The sequence below is a fragment of the Podarcis liolepis genome (genome assembly GCF_965112155.1).
Source record: "Podarcis liolepis genome assembly, chromosome: 17".
NCBI lineage: Eukaryota > Metazoa > Chordata > Lepidosauria > Squamata > Lacertidae > Podarcis > Podarcis liolepis.
In genome coordinates this window covers 38,760,752-38,779,898 of record NC_139571.1, presented here as the reverse complement: position 1 = coordinate 38,779,898, position 19,147 = coordinate 38,760,752, and the positions used below count along the sequence as shown (strand labels likewise).

The 19,147-nt window shown below is 42.2% G+C and overlaps 1 protein-coding gene across 7 annotated transcripts in view; it reads right to left on the bottom strand.

Annotated features, from left to right (window-relative positions):
* Positions 1–19,147, bottom strand: part of RNF38 (ring finger protein 38) — an 80,852-nt gene that overhangs the window by 12,256 nt on the left and 49,449 nt on the right. For 2 of the 7 annotated variants that reach the window (XM_083481785.1, XM_083481784.1), the window contains exons 3-6: positions 4,732–4,925; positions 2,312–2,522; positions 791–958; positions 14–184 (exon numbers count right to left, since the gene is read on the bottom strand). In XM_083481785.1, coding sequence (XP_083337911.1) covers positions 14–184; positions 791–958; positions 2,312–2,522; positions 4,732–4,925 — 744 coding nt within the window. Of the gene's footprint in view, positions 1–13; positions 185–790; positions 959–2,311; positions 2,523–4,731; positions 4,926–12,903; positions 12,966–14,210; positions 14,494–14,523; positions 14,641–19,147 lie in introns of those variants that run through there. The other 5 variants (XM_083481787.1, XM_083481786.1, XM_083481788.1 and 2 more) reach the window with 5 other exon arrangements.

Here is a 19,147-nt window from a genome sequence, read left to right as displayed (position 1 = left end):
AAGAGATACCTACCGACCGTGACTGTTGTGTCTGAAAGGGAACGAACTGGCCTGGAGGTGGCAGGTGTGGAGCATGATGTGGGGAGAGGTGTGGAGGATGCAAAAGAAACGGATCGCTAGAAATGAGAGGTGGGAATGCTGCATATGGAACTGGTAAGTGTTGAACAGAACATGCCTGAAGCATCTGAAAAAGAAAAGAAACATTCACAAACGTTATGCAACACATAGTATTTGATTCCTCATTACATTCTTAAGAATAAAGCACAATTTATAGCGAATAGAGTTCCCATGGAAAAGATGGACCCTTTCCACACCTAGCAGAAACAAATAAATTATGCAAAGTAAGACAGAAGTTGTTGAAATCTGAACACAGAGGATGAGGCTCCATCTCTCTTTGGACCATAAATCTGGATTACTTTGGTTCAGACTTTTTTTAATGCATAGAAAGGGATTATGTTTTAGAATCCAGAATTTTTTCAAGAGTTTCAGTGTGCTAGTTATTTTCAGAGCGCAGAAGGTTAACACTCATCCAACCCCTCCACTCCACAAAATTCTACCGATAAAATAATTAAAAGTTTGTGGAACATACATAAAATCTTGATGAAGTATTCTTATATGAAGGCTAAAATCGTCTTTACACTTAACCAGAAGTCACACCACCCTAAGTAATACGTGATTTCCAAGTAAATATAGAGAAAATTCAGCTCTAAGTAAATTCATTTGGACTTCTGCGACCTCCGAAGTCATTTGAAGCATGTGTTTTTTAAATTAAGATTAAGATGCTACTTACTGGGGGAGGCACACTGCAGACAGGGAGATGCTGTCCACTGAAAACCACGGAACACCCAGGGACCTGCTGTGTGTTGCAAGCTGGTATGTGCTGACCTGTGCAAAGTGGAATCCCATGTGGTGCCACCGTGGTCACCGTGTATGAAACAGGGACTGTGCCCTGGTGGATCTGCAAAGAAAAACGCAAAGAGCTTTCAGCAGGTCTGCTTAGTTACCAACCTCAGAAGGATGCTCAACTTTCCCCTTTTTTTTCTTTCACAGCACAAAGACTATTAGTAAATATTTCAAAACGCAACAAAGACAGGATTTAGAAACAAAATATAAGAAAACATTCGAGGTGACCCAGTTCCAGTTTTCCACAAATGCACTATAACCAGGTTAGGGCACTGCTCACAAATACTGTCAACGGGCTACCTATAGTGAAATTGTGCAAGTCACCACTGTGCAAGTCACCACCGACCTTCTAAAAATTGAATCAAGTCAATTGAGAATGGCAAGAGTTACCATCTTTTGCCTCCCCCCCCCCCGCACAGCACCCTTCTTTCAGTAAAGCAGGGATGCCCAATGTATTGTTCTCCATGCCGCTCTGAATTCATGCAGTCACATGACTGCATTTCTCTTGTGGACAATGGGAACAGAATAGTGTGAAATGTAAGAGACAACTACCCTCAATGTGAAGATGATGTGTGGCCTTTAGCCAAACAGGGATTTAAAAAGAGATAATAGACAAATTCACGAAGGCTATGCTTTTCAATGACTGTAAGTCATGATAGCTGTGTAGTAGCTCCAGTATTGAGGATGTATACTTCTAGGTACCAGTTGTTAGGGAACATGAGGGGGGAGAGTGTTACTGGGTTATGTCCTGCTTATGGTCTTTCCACAGGCATCTGGTTGGCCACTGTGAGAATGCTTAATTAGATGGGCCTTTGGTCTGATCAAGCAGGGCTTTTATTACAGCAACACCCCCCATGTCTCTGCAGCAGCTGTGATTAGACTGTCTGCATTGAGAGCCACTGAAGAGAAAACCATTATCCAGCCTCAGAGGCAGTACAGTGGTGCCCCGCAAGACGGAAAACCCGCTAGACGAAAGGGTTTTCCGTTTTTGAGCTGCTTCGCAAGACGATTTTCCCTATGGGCTTGCTTCGCAAGATGAAAACGTCTTGCGAGTGTTCCAATTTCCCCCCCCGCTCCCCCCCTTTTTCTAAGCCCCTAAGCCGCTAATAGCCTTTTAGTCGCTAAGCGTTTAATAGCCACTAAACCGCTAATAGCGCTAATCCGCTAATAGGGTTGCTTCGCAAGACGAAAAAACCGCTAGACGAAGAGACTCGCGGAACGGATTAATTTTGTCTTGTGAGGCACCACTGTATACCCAAAACAGTGAGGTGAGGGGTGTCATCTTTATACATTAGAAAATAAAAAAACATTTTTGGCGCACAAGTGAAGTGTAACCTCCAGTTTTAAATCACAAAGTGTAACCTATCTACCAGGAGTCAGGAATACACCGCTCCATCCTTTCAAATACCTGTTCATGAATGTCAACCATCACTGCGTTTTGCTGTGGCGGATGAGCAGCTGGGTGCAACATACGGGGAGATACATTCGGAGGGTGGAAGGCTCGGGGTTCTTCTATTGCTTGTTGTTGTCCGTAGGGGAGATGGTAGTTCTCATCTTGACTAATGGAATTATGTCGAGATAATCGATCTCTTCTTGCTCTCTGGCGTCTAACAGGAGGGCTGCAAATAATCAAATTGGACAAAGATTTTTTTTACACACCTTTCCCTTCTAGATTGAACAAAGAATCTTGTGGCCCCTTAAAGACGTATACATTTATTATGGCATAAGCTTTCTTGGACTACAGTCTACTCCATCAGCTGCATGAAGTGTTAATCTGAGTCGCTAGTACATACACACATGACTATATGCAGGGGAAAGGATTACAATCAGAGGTCAGAAGGATATGAAATGCAGAAATAAGTGATAATGGCTTTAATTAACAGTGGCTATTCACACAAACAGTAGCTGATGACACATAAGTCCTGGCATTAGCAAGCCAATTAATACATGTAGTGTTAATCCCCCTGAAGCTCCTTTGTTCAAGGATGGACTATGAACTTCAAACTTGTACTTTTCTTTCTGCATTCCAAGATTTATGTAAATCAGATGGATCTGTAAACACTTAACATCATTTTCCTTATCAGGTAAACAGAATACCAGAAGGGAAATAGCAGCTGCTTAAAAAAACTTGGCAGCTATAAGAAAATATGGATTACAGTCATCTGTAGTTTCCAACCAAATAATAATACCAAAGCTATCACCTAGCTCCTTTATCCCTGAAATTCGGAGTTAATAGTAATGAAGGTCAAGCGGAACTTATCACATGAGTTGGAAGTTATGTAACTAACTCTCCGTGTGATGACTGCTGCCAACTGACAAACTTTTCTGTGACCATCATGTGGTGGTTTTTCTTCCACACTGCAAACTTGTCGTCTTTTTGAGACTTCCTCTCACTGCTTTCTTCCTCTCCTCATAGCTCCCCAATTCCAGCTGTGGTGAGCTTTCCTTCTCCAATATTAAGACGGACTACCTAAGGACCATCTTCTCTTCAGAGGAGAAATCTAGCTTTCAAAAAAGTATTATTCTTTCCTGTTTTATTATATGGCTTTAACTGATGCTTATTTTCACGTAAGCCATTTTGTGAGATTCATCCTAAAACCAGCATATAAATATACCATAAACCACAGTGATAGCCAGTTATTGGTCAGCCCAAGACTGGCTTTCACATCAAAGACACAACAGTTGCATGAAACCTCACCAATGCTGTAGGACATGACATGAGCTCAGCAAAGGATAGATTTCATGTAATCTTTTAAGCCCATTACAGTGCAAGGAAAAGTCAGCCTGGGGCAATCTAAAACTGCTTCTACCACAGGATCATTCTTAAAATGGTGGGCTTTGATCATGGAGATGCGGGTTCAATACCTTGATCATCTATGAATTCACAGAATGACCTTGGCCCAGTTGCTATTTCTCAACCTAAACCTACATCAAAGGGTTGTGGCAATAAATGAATAATTCATATGTATGCTATACTGAGCTCCTTGGAGAAAGGATGAGATACAAACATGAAGGGAGGGAATCTACACAGGTGGAAAAACCCCTGGTAACCCATTACTGAAAGCCCTACAAAGAAGATCCATTTTCATCAGCCTCTATAGCAAATGCTGTAAAGATGTCCTCAGTTTTGTCTCCCGTCATTAAGCAAAATAATAAATAATAATAATGCATTTAAAGAAAAAAAATAGGAGACAATCAATCATTTGTATGCTCCTGGAAACAGTACAATTTTAGCTCCATGAAGTTCACGACTCACACCACAACAAAATAAGTTAATACTACTAAGAGCAGCCGGACATGGTATATTCCTTTGGAGTTTTGTTCAGGTTTATTTTGCAGTTGGCATCTCTGTCAAGCTCCTTAGGTGATTTGGTGCAATTGTTAAGCCCAATGCTCCTCACTTCTATTGTGAAGACAAGGGGTGGATGGGAAACACAATGCATTCCTTGAAAGAAGATGAACATTTTTAAATACCCAATCTAGATATAACAAAAACCAAAAAGAAGAAGCTTCTATTTACTAAGTAGTAGGCATAAGATCTCACAATACCAGTACAATAACGTGATAAGACTCGCTTGTCTGCTGTACAAAACACTACATTCTTGGTGTAGCTCTCATGACTTCCAGGACACTAGCACCCACAAACATGTACACCTGGAAGGTAGACACACCACTACCTCCTTAAATAACTATTTAATTAACTCTTAATAGTAATAAAACTTGATAGCTCAGTAAATGGCTGTTCAATTAAGACCTTGATATGTAAGCAGTTCCAATCCTCTGTCAGGAAGGCTGACTTAACAACCATTGTCCATCTATTCTACTTGCCTCCTTCTGTTGCGTGCAGGTGTGTTGCATCGTTCCCCTGAGAAGTGATGTTGGCTTGGTCGAGCTGAAGGAGGCTGCCTATTGGATGTCATCTCCCATGGTCGCATTGGCGGTGATGGGGCTGGTGATGCTGCTGTGTAGTCAAAGACTGAATGAGAAAGGCGCTGTCTCTTGGGACTTGGACTATCTTCACTCTGTGGGGCAAGGAGAAACAAAATCAATGAATCAAAAAGTAATGGGTAACTTAGAACGTCATTTATCAGAACAACCGTTTCCGAAAAAAATAAAAATTAACTAGGCATTGCACATTTCCAAAGAACAAATCGGAGATTAAATGTCTAGATGTTTCACAACTTCGGAAATATTGTAGTTTATTGCTCATATTCTCTCTAAACTTTTTCTCTTATGTCTGGGGGAAATGAAGAGAACAGAGTACAAACTGAGAACTGTTATAAGGGAATAAGGGTTATGGTATATCCATTTTGAAATATGCTTGCTTAAGCACAACTTTCATGTCAATAGGCTCTAGGTTTGTGAATTCTTAAAAGAGCTACAGATAGATGGAGTTGCAGCTCAACAAATGCATTCACCACCCACTAGGTATGTGATTTACACTGCAGCCAAATTTTGGTCTGCTGAGCTAGCTTTGATAGGAGGAGTTTGGATTTGATATCCTGCTTTATCACTACCTGAAGGAGTCTCAAAGCAGCTAACATGCTCCTTTCCCTTCCTCCCCCACAACACTCTGTGAGGTAAGTGGGGCTGAGAGACTTCAGAGAAGTGTGACTAGCCCAAGGTCACCCAGCAGCAACATGTGGAGGAGCGGAGACGCGAACCCGGTTCACCAGATTACGAATCTACTGCTCCTAATCACTACACCACACTGGCTTATTTACAGTTACTTTTCTAATTCATATAGTATTTACAGCATCTAAGATGTATGTATTTAAATACAGTTTTCATTTATCTGAAAGATATTATCTTTGACAGGTCAGTGCAGCTTAAAAGACAAATGCAGTACACAAATTATGGAAACAGAACACTACCCACCTTTAGGTTAATATACAGTTATGTACCTGTAAATGATGACTTTGTGGTGACTATGTGGGGTGCCATTAATACAACCCTTATTCATATTCAACTAGGCCCCCAAATCTGAAAGACACTCCCCCCCCACAGACCCTCTTGGTTGCTGAGATTAGCAGAGGAAGCCCTTGGTAGTTCCTCCTCCTCCTCCGTCAGAGGCTTGGGGGCTGGCAGCCTGGGAGAGGGCATTCTCTGCAGTGGCCAACAAGCTGTGGAACTCACTCCCCACAGAGGTCCATCTGGCTCCTTCATTACACAGCCTTTGCAGACAGCTGAAGACACACCTCTTTAACCCTGGCTTTTGAAACTTGGGGTGTATATTTATTTTGATGACTGAAACTTGTTTTAAACTGTTTTTAATATTGTGTTTTGATGTTGTCACCCACCCTAGGACCTTACAGTAAAGGCTGGGCAACAAATAAAATAAATGCTAGTGGGGCTGAGACCCACAAAGGGGTGGCATCCTGACCTGTGGATAGTTACAGTAACAGTTCCACTATCTATCTGTCTGTCTATCTATCTATCTATCTATCTATCTATCTATCTGTGGGCAAGCATAGAGTCCCATACTGCAAATTTTATAAGCTGGGTGACCACTGATTTCAGTTTACTTTATCAAAGCATGAGAAAATGCTCAAGTTTCATATATGCTATTGGAAACACTCCTCTACTGGCACAGCTCAGATACTATTTCAAGTTCCTGGTTGCCCACGAATTTCCAGCTCTGTGGTTCATACTGTCTAGGTGTCAAAACTGAGCTGTTCACAACTTAACAGAAAGCTACAATTAAACAAACTTTGGCTTTCTGGGAACAAGTATCCTGGTGCACACTTCTCAAATCAATGCCAACCCCTCTGTTGTGCCAGAAGGAAAGAAAGCACAGTGCTGGCATCCTGTTACGTGCAAATCAGCACTTGGGTCCACAACTTTCCCCCTCGTTTTTCACATACTGGCTTTGTGAGACCCCCCTCAAGTGATGACAAGACTGCAAAAATGGTAATGGGGACTAACAAGCAACAGGAGGTTTTGACACAAGAGTGGAGAGATGTTTGGTGAAGGCAGAAGGGCTAAGAAACACACAGATTGCCCAAGCCTCGTGTCATCTTGATCACAAAGTTCCTCATTTTAAAAACAAATTTCTTCTAAGTTACTTTCTCAAAGTTGCAAGATCATGAAATAGTAAATCTTATAGCTCATGTATAACACAATATTATGTATTATACCCAAGTTCAGTGGGACCTGCTCCTAGGAAAGTTTGCTTAAAATTGCAGCAACACCAGACATTCACTGTACAAGCACTGACATTATCACCACATTCATATGAATTTCTTTGTAAGAAGAGATATCCAAATTAAAATCTGTATTAAAAAAAACCCCTTAGCATTCAGCAGAGAATGTGCACAAACCATTCCCATCGGAAGTGAGGCACTTCATCATTTAATTTATGCTAGCTCTGTCTGGAGGCACTGATATATTTCCAATAATCAGTTCCTCACAACCTATCATACTATTAACAACAAAGCTTAAATTCAACCATGGGAAAAACCTAGATTGAAAAATAGTAAGATTAGTTTTACCAAAGTTTCTTTTATGATTATATACAATAAACTCACTGCAAATTACCAGATTTAGGGCATCTACACACTCCATGCTATTGTGTATTAAGTGCTGGATGCCGATGGCTTTTGGGGTTGATGGGCACACTGCAACCACTTTAATTCTAAATCAAAGTCTCCAATCCAAAATTTGGAACACCCCAGTGGTAACACTTCATTTGCAGTAACAGAAAGGAATTCAAGAATTTCACTTGCTTCTAAACCAAGCCCCCCCCCAACTTAAAATCTGCTTTGATACAAAATAAAATCTGACCCATTCCAAACATCAAGCATTAATAAACCCACCTCAAGCCCATGTCCTGCACCATTAAAACCCATGTATTTAAACAGCTAAAGCTTTTAAAAGATAGAATATTTATGAAGGGAACAAATCACTGCGGACCAGAACAGCTGGGTGCTACTTGACTGTTGTCTCTCTTGCTCTCCAGGCCGGAGCTCCCCTCTTGGGTCACCCAACTGCCTGATAGTGCAGCAGATGCTATGAAAGTCAAACAATCCAGTCCTACTTATGCCCTTGGTTGTGCTTCCCTACTCCGTACAAGGACACAAACAATGCCTTCCTTCTATGGCTGCAGCGCCCCTATTAAAGATTTTCAATACTGTCAAGCCAAAAAGAAATTAGTCTTTAGAGTGCAATATTTTCAACCAGAACTGCACACACTATCCACCCTCCTCCCCCAAGTCATTTCCGAACACTGGTGTGAACACAATGCTTACTCAAACTAATATTGAGTTAGTAATGGCACAGTAAGTGCTCTAGGTCAACAACTTTCTCCATGAAGACTTAATATACACAAATAATTGCATCACCAGAAAAGACGTTGGAGCAAAAATGCACTCTTGCTTCCCTTGTGAGGCACCCTACCCCTTGATGAAATCCATGTTATTTGTGAATATTTTGATTCTACACATTTTAATTATTACATTTTAGTTATTAATTATTACATATTGTAATAATTAAAAAACGCAATGCTTGCTTTATTAACAGAAAGATATGGCAATTATGCAATGCTTTGTGGCATAAATGCTACACCACACGCACTGTCTTCTAACTTCAGCTTTCTCCCAGCTACCCATTGAAGCATCTATCCCTATATACTACTGACTTCTAAAAATGTGGCCCACCTCTATCATTGTATGAAAAACAGCCACCATATGCCAAAATATTATAAAAAGTATGTGTGTGCATGCAAGACACATACAAGGAGGAGAAAAAAGTAGCAGGAAGACAGGAGATAAAGCAACTCTTTCTTCAGCCACCAAATTGTCATGTTTTCATTCTTTGCCAGGTATTACCTCCTTACTACTGGTACTGGAAAAACCTTAAACATAATTCCTTCTATTTCTTTTTCTCTAGTACGTTACCTAAGAAGGTGCACCAAATATTAAACTAGAAATTCTGCATATTTAGGAACTGAGATTACTCAAAATACCACCATAAAACTCAGAAAAGCTGTCTCTTTTACACTAGAAATCAGAACTTCTTAGAAGCCAAATTAGATCTGATCAAGAAATTACTGATTGCAAGAATAAAGATCAATACAAGTTACAATTTTATACAGATTATGCTGTATTAATCTACATGTTCAATTTATTGCAAAAGGTTTTTTAAATTTCTCCTTAAATCTCTGGAATCCATATAAATAGCAGCATATATGAAATGATACCTCTATGGAATGGTGTATTAGTGCAGGTTCGGGACATTCTTTTTTGCACACCATAGGCCCAAACAGAATATTTTGCAATTTAGACCACATATGAGAGTCACACATCTAAATAATTTGCAGGCTTTACAATCTTTTTGTATGTTTCCAAAGCAGCAATTTTATCATCAATTATTTGTTAAAGTAAGAACAATTAATATTTCAGACATATAAACACAAAATTTAAAAAACAGCAGGATTAGGTATAAAATCAACATAAAAGCACCCCATAGTGGTGTTTCAGAATATAAACATGTACCTAAAGAGAGGAAGAGAGCTTGATGGAGCGCCTGGGGAAAAGACTTTCATAGCGTAGTCACCAATTAAAAGGTTGTCTCTCTTTCACCATGCCACTAGCTATGGAACAGACAGCAGGGCCTCTGAAGCTCAGTCTGGGTAGGTTCATGTGTGTGCAGTTGGTCTTTGTAAAGTCCCTTTGGGGACTTTAAAAGGGTAGCATAAGCAATTTAAAATTAATTTTGGAAACGTATTGGCAACCAATGTAACTGATGCAGAATTTTTATAACATACATCAAACCTCCTTGCCCCTACTAGCAACTGGTGATTTTGTATGTTGGAACCAATTGGTTTCCAGACTACCTTTTAAAAGGCAGCCCCATGTAGCCCAAACATTTCATCATTAAATACTTTTAAATCAGTAACATAAACAAGCAATTGTTCCATATCTATTCCCGCCCGCCAATTGGTCTAATTCAGATTTCCTATGTGAGGGGAAACCATAAAACAGAACCACCTTGGTTATATGCTGCGATTTAGTGGGCCACAAGGACCTTCTTCCAACTTTATTATCAACAGCAATCCTTAGAGCCAGAATACTTGTGACAATATATGCAGCTGCAGCATTTGTTTAAGAATTATTTTTGGTCCAGATGCTCGTGCTGTCTTAGATCCTCCTTACGTGGCAATCCTATTTGAAATATTACAGTAAGGCATCTTGTGTAGTGTCCTTGTATGACTTCAAAATGTCTCAAATAAGGTAATTCTTCAAAGGTACATGGACTATATGTTCAAAAGATTTTGGATTATACTTCTACGTTGTTTTTGGAACTCGATTTAGCTGCAAACCAGTACTTATAGCAACCTTGTTCAGGACATGGCAAATCACTAGAAAATTGATTTTCCTTAGCAATTTAAATATTTTTTTATCTATTTATTTATTTTTAAATCAAACTTTAAATAAACTGTCAACTTTAGATATCAGATTAAGGCTGCTACAAAACACATTAGGCACCAGTCAGTTTCTTCCCTAAAGTGATTTCATCTTAGAAATACAGGAGATATGGCGCTAGAAAAGCTCACATATTATGGTATTGATCATTGGTTAGATCTCTCTGGCAAGATGTCTTAAGCTTCAGCAACAGAATGGTATGATCACTCTAATTTACACATTCAATTTTATGTTTTCCTCTGGCTGGGGCTTGTCTAAATGCAATTAAAGTTGGCCACCTAGGAGTTCTTTCATAGCTTAAAGGTTATGTGTTACTCAACCAGTCTCCAGATATATATCATTCTGGCATATCTAACGTATTTTATTTGTTTATGAAACAGTTGTGATTGGGAAGCGTGAGAAAATAAAAACATTTCAGGAAATACAGTTTTTGTTTTCAAATGCAAGAACAGTGCAAGAAAACATCCCTCCAATAATTTACTGTGGTTTGTCAATCTGTACAACTCAAATTGACTGAAAAATATAATACTGCATCCAACAGAGTACCTGCGTAACAGTACCTCCTCTCCATCTCCTTGTGTGCCCTCCAAAAAACAACATCCCTGCTCTGGAGGGTTGGGGAACCCCCAGAACAGATTTGATGGTATGTGCAAGGCCACACAAAGAAAAGAGAGGTGTTCTTACACTCACAGGACTTCACTGACTACAGCCTCTTATTCTGTTATACTATTGGATAAATACAACAGGAGTCAAACTCTTCAAATATCTAGTTTCCTGATCTCCAGATGTATATAGGACAGGCAGTTATCAGGATACATGTGAACTGCACAGATCTGACATGGGTGCCAGGTTGTTTTGAATTAAGTTTTTCACAAATGAAGATACCCCAAACAAGTAGTAGTGGTTCAAAAATGAATGAACAAAAATATTTGTTGGAGGTGGTTATACATCCCCAAGTACAGGAAAAAAATGTTTTAGTTAAAATCCCAACATGTTCTTAATTACATGGAGTTGTATCAAACAATTGTGTGAATGGAAGACTCCTCACAGAACCAGTCTTTCTCTCCCCTCCTCTCTGAGGACTCCTCTGAACAGAATGGCCTCAGTCATGAAGGGGAAGGGGAGGAATTGGTCAAATTTGCACAGGTATGTCTTGCATGAGGCTCCAGACAGAGGGGGATGGGGTGGGAAGGCCGCAGAGGGGACAGTGAACCACTGGATACAACAAATTTTTTTTTATAGGTTCAGCAGTTCATAAGCTTTTAAAGAGAGTTCTGGATATCTAAAGTTATTATGCCTCTCAAATAAGCTCTCTTCCTCACAAATATATATTGTACACATATTTAGTGTACACTTTAATTTCCACTCATTTAGAATTTCTTTCCAGGTGCAAGAATTTGAGTGTATGCATTTTAAACAACAAAATAATGCATACGGAACAGAAAAGCAACCATTTTTCTCACAATGGCCCACAATATACTTCAAAGAGTGACCTAGTGTATAGGTAAAAGGTAAAGTATATATAAGTGGATAGACTTAGTGTATATATGTAACACATTGCAATAGTCTAAACTTGAAGTTACCAGAGTGTAGACAACAGAAGTTAGGCTGTCCCTGTCCAAATGAGGGTTCACTTGGGCCACCAGACAAGCTTATGAAAGGCATTCCACATCACTGAAAGCACTTCAGTCTCAAGCGACAGTAATTGATCCAAAAGTACCTCCAAGCTAGGTACCTGCTCCTCCTTCAGAGAGCACGCAATGTTATCCAGATTATGCCACACCCCACCCATCCAGTCTAGGGAACCACGCACTAACAGTGCCTCAGTTGTGTCTGGATTAAGCTTCAGATTATTGGCTCTCATCCCGCCCCTTACTGAGGCAAGGTATCAACCTAGCACATCCACTGCCACACCTGCGCATGCAAAAGAAAAGGGAGAGTTGTGTGTCATCAGCACATTGCTGACAATGCGCTCCCAAAAGTCCAGATGATCCTTGCTCAGCAGTTTCATGTAGATGTTGAACAGCATAGGAGTAAAATCAAACACTGCAAAACCCCACACTGAAGGCTCCACGGGGCCAAAAAATATTCCCCAAGCACCACTTTTGGAGAATGACCATCCAAACAGAAATGGAACAACAAAGAGTGGTGCTGCCCACACCTAATTTGGACAACCACTCCAGAAGAATGCCATGCTCAAAAGTATTGAAAGCAACTGAGATATCAAGGAGAATTAACAGGGCCATAGCCCCCCCCCCTCTCTCCCAACAAAGGTACGGTAATTTTAAAGTATTTTATTAATCATACGATGTAAGAGAAACTGCACAACTCACACTGACACCATTCTTGAAAGAATGGCAAATAGTTCTGTTTACCAAAATGTAAACCCCCAGATCTGCCCTACAAGTACTATCTACACTAATCATGCACAACTATGGAAAGAAGTGGACTAATTTTACACAAGTATGCAATGTGTCTTCAGGAAAACTGCTAAGTATGCAATTAAAGAAATTGTATAGCTTTTCAATAATCCATGTAGACACTGTCATACAATTCCTTACACTGCTGTCACACCAACCTTTCTTTTCATTCTTCACTGAACACTTTTTCCTCTCCCAATGTTTTCTCTGTCCACTCCACCTATTTCAGAAGAACAACATATAAATGCTTTTTGTACCTGGACTAAAACTGCTACTAAAAAAGGTAGAACAAGTTAACAAATGTGAAGGGTGCATTAATCCCAAGTTTTTTTAAAAAAAAAACACATCTCACCACACTGAATTCTTTACATGTTTATTCTCAAAGCACTTGAAAATAGCAGCAGCAACTTTGGGGAGGTGGAGTAAAGAATGGAGGATATAACAGTAATTAGAATAAACTCATTTATATAAAAGGATATCCCTACAGAACTAACAAAATCTCTTGTGACACAATACTAGGAAAAATGTTTTGCAGCTATATTATAAGCATCATTCAGCACTAGCAAATACTGATTCTAATGATTTACTACACTACCCCATATGTAGCCACTGTGGCTTAGTTTGCCATGCTCCTTTGTACAAACTCTTTTAGTAACACGATTATCTATATTTGGTCAATTTATAGGAAATCTGTTCCAAAGAAAGAAAGAAAGATTACTGGGTTAACTTCTAAGCACTTAGAAGCCATTCACTTCTCCCCCAGAAGTCACCTACAACTAAAAGGTAAGCACAACAGCGCAGTTTTCCTTGTCTTCTCCTCCCCTGCTTGAGCAGATGACAAGTTCCATAGGGCACGGAAGGGGGTGTGCTGATTAAATTGCCCTATAAAACACTCTGCTCATTTACATTTTAAATAATATATAAATTAAATTAAAGGCAAACGGATAGGGTGTTTCATTTAAAAATCAATATGCCCTCTGCAAACACATAACAATGCACAACAGAGGGTTGTTGATAGTTGGGTAGGAGACACAAGGGGCAAGACTCGTTTTCCACTCGGGAAAGTGGTGTGTGGGGGGGGGATCAAAGCAAGCACACACCCCTCCCCACAGCCATTTGGGGCCACTGCATTCAGTGGGTCCTGCCGCCCTTTATTCATAGTGCAATTTTGGATCCAGCGCGTCCCACTTTTTCCTGTTCCTTCCTTTTGCTAATTTACCTATCGGTAAACGTGTCAGCCGCCCACCCGTGCATCGGGCGGGAAAGCCCCTCAGAGGTTAGCAGCGTCTTGCAGACAGCTCCCCCCAGCCGGGATTGTTTCGGAAAAGAGCGTATCATCCCTTCCCGGATCCGCCTGTAAGCCAGGAAGGGCAGATCCTGATGGAATGGAGCCGAACTGGGGGCGGGAGGGGAGAGAGATAAACCGATCCCAGATTTCTCGCTCTCCCCACGCAGGCACAGGTACCTGAGCGGAGCCAGCAGGAAACTCCTCCGGTCTGGGGGCGGCGGCGGCCACCGCTGGCAGCAGCAGCAGCAGCAGGCCCGGGCTTCCCTCCACACCAGCACCACCTCCTTCTCCTCCGCCCCCTGCAATGGCTTCCGGGATAATCAGCGGGACTCCATCCGCCCACCACAGGCAGGGAGGACCCGGCCGCCGCGGCGCCGCCGCCGCCAGCACTCCCGGAGCCGTCCCCTCCCGCCGCCGCCGCCGCGACCTCCGCCGCCGCGCTCCATGATGCTCCAGCCCCGCCCCCTCCCTCTGGAACCCCTCCACCTACCATTCGGCCAGCAGGGATACAGTGACGTCACCTGAATTGACTTCCCGGCTTACCAATCGCGGTTGCCAAGCTGCCCAGCCCGCCCGCGAGCCCTCGGGCTCCGCCTCCTTTTGCCCCTCTCTCTCCCCCCCCCCCGCCCGCCCGCGTCTTCCTTTGTTTTAGCTCCGTTACGCGGAGACCACCGCACAGGGTAGGTCTGCTTTACGTCAACGCGATGACGCAGGCAGCGACGACACGCACGCGCTGTATGTAAATAAAAAAACAAGTTGGGGTTTTTTTGCGGCGCCTGCGCACGTGCTTACAGAACAGCCCTTCCTGTATCGGCTATTTCCTTTAAGGGAGGCGGAGCCGAGGCCGCTTTTTAGTTTCAATTTGTAGCTGCCGCTTCCTCGCACCAGTTCCCTGCTGGGCCCACTTTCTGCTTGGGCTGCGAGTACAGCAGTCCCCCTTCTTCCAGATGGAGCCCCCACGTCGACAGCAGTATGTTGTTGTTGTCGTTTGGTCGTGTCCGACTCTTCGTGACCCCATGGACCAGAGCACACCAGGCACTCCTGTCTTCCACTGCCTCCCGCAGTTTGGTCAAACTCATGCTGGTAGCTTCGAGAACACTGTCAAACCATCTCATCCTCTGTCGTCCCCTTCTCCTTGCGCTCTCCATCTTTCCCAACATCAGGGTCTTTTCCAGGGAGTCTTCTCTTCTCATGAGGTGGCCAAAGTCTTGGAGCCTCAGCTTCACGATCTGCCCTTCCAGTGAGCACTCCGGGCTGATTTCCTTAAGACTGGAGAGGTTTGATCTTCTTGCAGTCCATGGGACTCTCAAGAGTCTCCTCCAGCACCATAATTCAAAAGCATCAATTCTTCGGCGATCAGCCTTCTTTATGGTCCAGCTCTCACTTCCATACATCACTACTGGGAAAACCATGGCTTTTACTATACAGACCTTTGTTGGCAAGGTGATGTCTCTGCTTTTTAAGATGCTGTCTAGGTTTGTCATTGCTTTTCTCCCAAGAAGCAGGTGTCTTAATTTTGTGGCTGCTGTCACCATCTGCAGTGATCATGGAGCCCAATAAAGTAAAATTTCTCATTGCCTCAATTTCTTCCCCTTCTATTTGCCAGCAATGTAGCTTTGAGTTAACAGCTGCTGGAAGACGGACAACGAGGGCTGCTTCCTTCGTGGGCTGTTTTCTGAGCAGGCAGGAGGCGGCTGACTGGAAACATGAACCTTTTGCCTTAAGAGGAGAGGGTTGAAATCTAAGCGGAGGAAGCAGTAAACTCTGCCTTAAGTCTCAAAAACCGAATTTTAAAAAGGCTATAATGCAGTAGTACACGGTAATTCTCAGTCTTTACAGTAAATATGAAAAGAGGAGGGAAGAGAAAGAGAGACCTTGCCAGTGTGACATTGAGAGCTGCTTAAAGTGATAAATCCAGAATTCAAGAGAGCAAACCCCCAGCTCTGTTTAGCCCAAAAAAACTTGCCTCACGCTTCAAAACACCAGAACATCCTACCAATCTGATTAGGCAACCGATTAAATAAACATAGGGCAAACTGTCTTAATGGGAAGGCAAAAGAAACCATCTGCTTTTATAGTACAGTAATTACTATCAAGATGTGGCAGGCCAATTTCAGAATTTATTTCCTCATTGGGTAGACCTAGATTAGCAACTGTTGCTAAGCCTAGCACCATATTTTGACAGGCAAAGATTCCCAAAGCGATTTTTTTCCCCTTTCAAAAAGTTATTAGAAAGAGACTTTCCCTTGTTGGGTAGGTGCATCAGAAAGACACTAGGGTAATACGGCCAATAGCGATTCCAACAAGCTTTAAGGTTCATTCAAATACAGCAAGCCGAGGGTGGTGGTACATGATCATAGACTGGCTTTAACTAGCTTCACATGGACTGGCTACATATAATAATAATTATAATAATTTTTATTTATACACTGCCCTCCCCAGCCAAGGCCGGGCTCAGGGTGGCTAACAAGCAATAATAAAAACAAGTTGAATGAATACAACTTAAAAACAAGATTAAAATACAACATTAAAATACTGAAACATTAAAATATTAAAATGCAGCCTCATCACAGGAGGAGAAAGGAAAAAGGAAAAAGGAAAAGGGGGAGGGAATCAAATTGGCTCCAAGCCAAAGGCCAGGCGGAACAACTCTGTCTTACAGCCCTGCGGAAAGAGATCAGTTCCTGCAGGGATATGTGTTCCAACACTGACGAAGAGATAAAAATTTCTAGGTATCTTAAGTGACTGAGCCCTAGAACAGCGGTCCTGGTACTGACCTGAGGGGCAACAACCTGGATTTCAGCTTGAGTGGTGCCCAAGACCTGGTGTGAGATATAAGTGCTGTCAAACCAACTGGGAGCCATTGCCATTGTGCTACTAAATTAAATATACATATAAATGGCCAATTGAAAAAATAATAATTCAACACAGCCACATTTGACTCCAAAAATGAGGGTACTAGTAAAATCACAGGAGAATAATTATATATATATATATATATATACACACACACACACACACACACACACACACTTTATACCCCGCCCTCCCTGGCCAGGACCAGGCTCAGGACGGCTAACATCAAAATATACAATACACCAAGTGCTCACCAGGCCCAACTATCTGCGCTTGTCCCATTTCAGCTTTGGGGAATAGTTAGGGAGGCCACTTTCATGCAGGGTCTTATAAAAAGAGAGGAGTCAGACTGAAGAGAAGAGAAATATACTTTTCCATTTCCCTTCCTGCAATACTTTCCTCCACTGAGCTAGGATCAGCCAATCACTTTGGCTGACAATAGTATGCCTGTCTATTTTTCGAAGTACTTTGGCTGCTGTATTTGCTTCCCAGCTGCATTTTTAAAGCTCAACCTCAAGGCTAATTAATCAGCAATTTTTAATCAGCAATTTTCACAGTGACATTATTTTATGCAAATAAGTAGAGGTGGCTGTGGCTGCCCCCTCCAAGAGAGGCACCAATACAAAACTCATGAGGATACAAGGCTGATGACAGATCGAAAGCAGTGAAGTGCAAACAACAACACCACCACCACACAATGGGGGAGTTGAAAGGGGATAGATTTTTTTAAAGCAAGTTGCCCAATTTGACTTAAAGGTTTGGATGTTTCACTTGATTTTAATAGAGTGAAAATGTATATAGATATAACACAGGTCAAAAGACTGAGCACTCAAACATTACAAAATAACAGATTTGTTCAACATTGCTCCAAAAAACAAACCAAGAATCATATATATTGTATCTTTAACTAAGACCACAGAGTTTTGAAATTATATGTTTTGATAACAACCATAATTGGGACTGGGGAGAGGCAGAGCAGCAGATCCACCACAACATCCCAAGCCCTTCTGGCTCACACCAGTGAGGGCAAAAAATGGTGGGTGGTGGTTGCTCTGCCCTTCCTTCCTTCCTTCCTTCCTTTCTTTTCCAGCTTCATGGATCCATGGGGCTTTGGCAGGAGCATATGTAGGGATTGGTTAGGTTGGCCCCCACTAAGGGCCCAGGCAGGAACATAAATCGTGCCTTTCTACTCTGGCTCGAAGTGGCTAGGACTCCACCCATCTGTGTGTTCTGGGGCCACTCCTCTGCTTCTCTGAGTGGCCAGGCAAGGAACGCAGGCTCTTCCAGGCACCTCAGCAGAGGAATCTGGCTGCTGGCATGGGCTGCCACAGGAAGGCAGGAAGGCAGATAGACCAATGGAGGAGGAGAGGGAGGCGGAGCAGAGCGGAGCCAACCCCAATGCCCACAGATGAAGTCACTGGTGGAGTGCAATAGAGAAAAAACCACCTTTTTTTTTGTTTCTTGTCCATGGTCTCTCCTGGCTTCAGAGGTGCCAATACAGCTCCTTGCCAAGGATGCAAAGGAGCCTAGGTACGCTTTTGGTTGCCTGCCCACACTTCCTATTGCCAGCAGTAGCCTTCCACCTGCCTGGGCAAAGCCAAAGCCTCCATGGCAGCAGAGCCCTTGCAGTTGACAGAAACACCTCCCTGCCAAAAAGAGAGGCCACCTCTTTTACCGGCCATGAACCACAGAAGATCGTGCATTGAAAATGTACAAACACACAAATACTTCTTTGCCCCACCAACTTACTCAAGTCAAAGGGACATCAAAATTGCTGCAGTAATTCTACAAGAGAAAACCTGGTACACAAGTAGTCAAAAATTACAGTAGCAATTTTAATACGCCTAAAAAAATTGGGACGTTTTATGTAACGGCTGAAACATGTGGCACAAAGCATACCTCATAATAGCAGCCAGCACTAGAGCAGAGAGCAAGCCAAAAATACCAGGATAGGAGCCTGGCTTTTGTTGGCAGCTGCAACAGAACATGGCATTATCTAATGCTACTGCCAGTCACCATGGGAACCACAAGCAGCTATATTAGTTCAGGTGGAAATAAGTTGTAGTGGATAGCATAGACTGGGAAAGACCAGAAGTCAAGAAGATCAGAGCAGCCGTTGCTGCACTGTGGCAGTGGTGTGAAAAAGCCAGGGAAGTTTCCCCCTTGATTAAACACCAACCTAGTGCATGGGGGCGTGTTCCACTGGTAATTTTTCATAATTCATTCAGAAATATTTAGGATTGTTCCAGATGTGGACG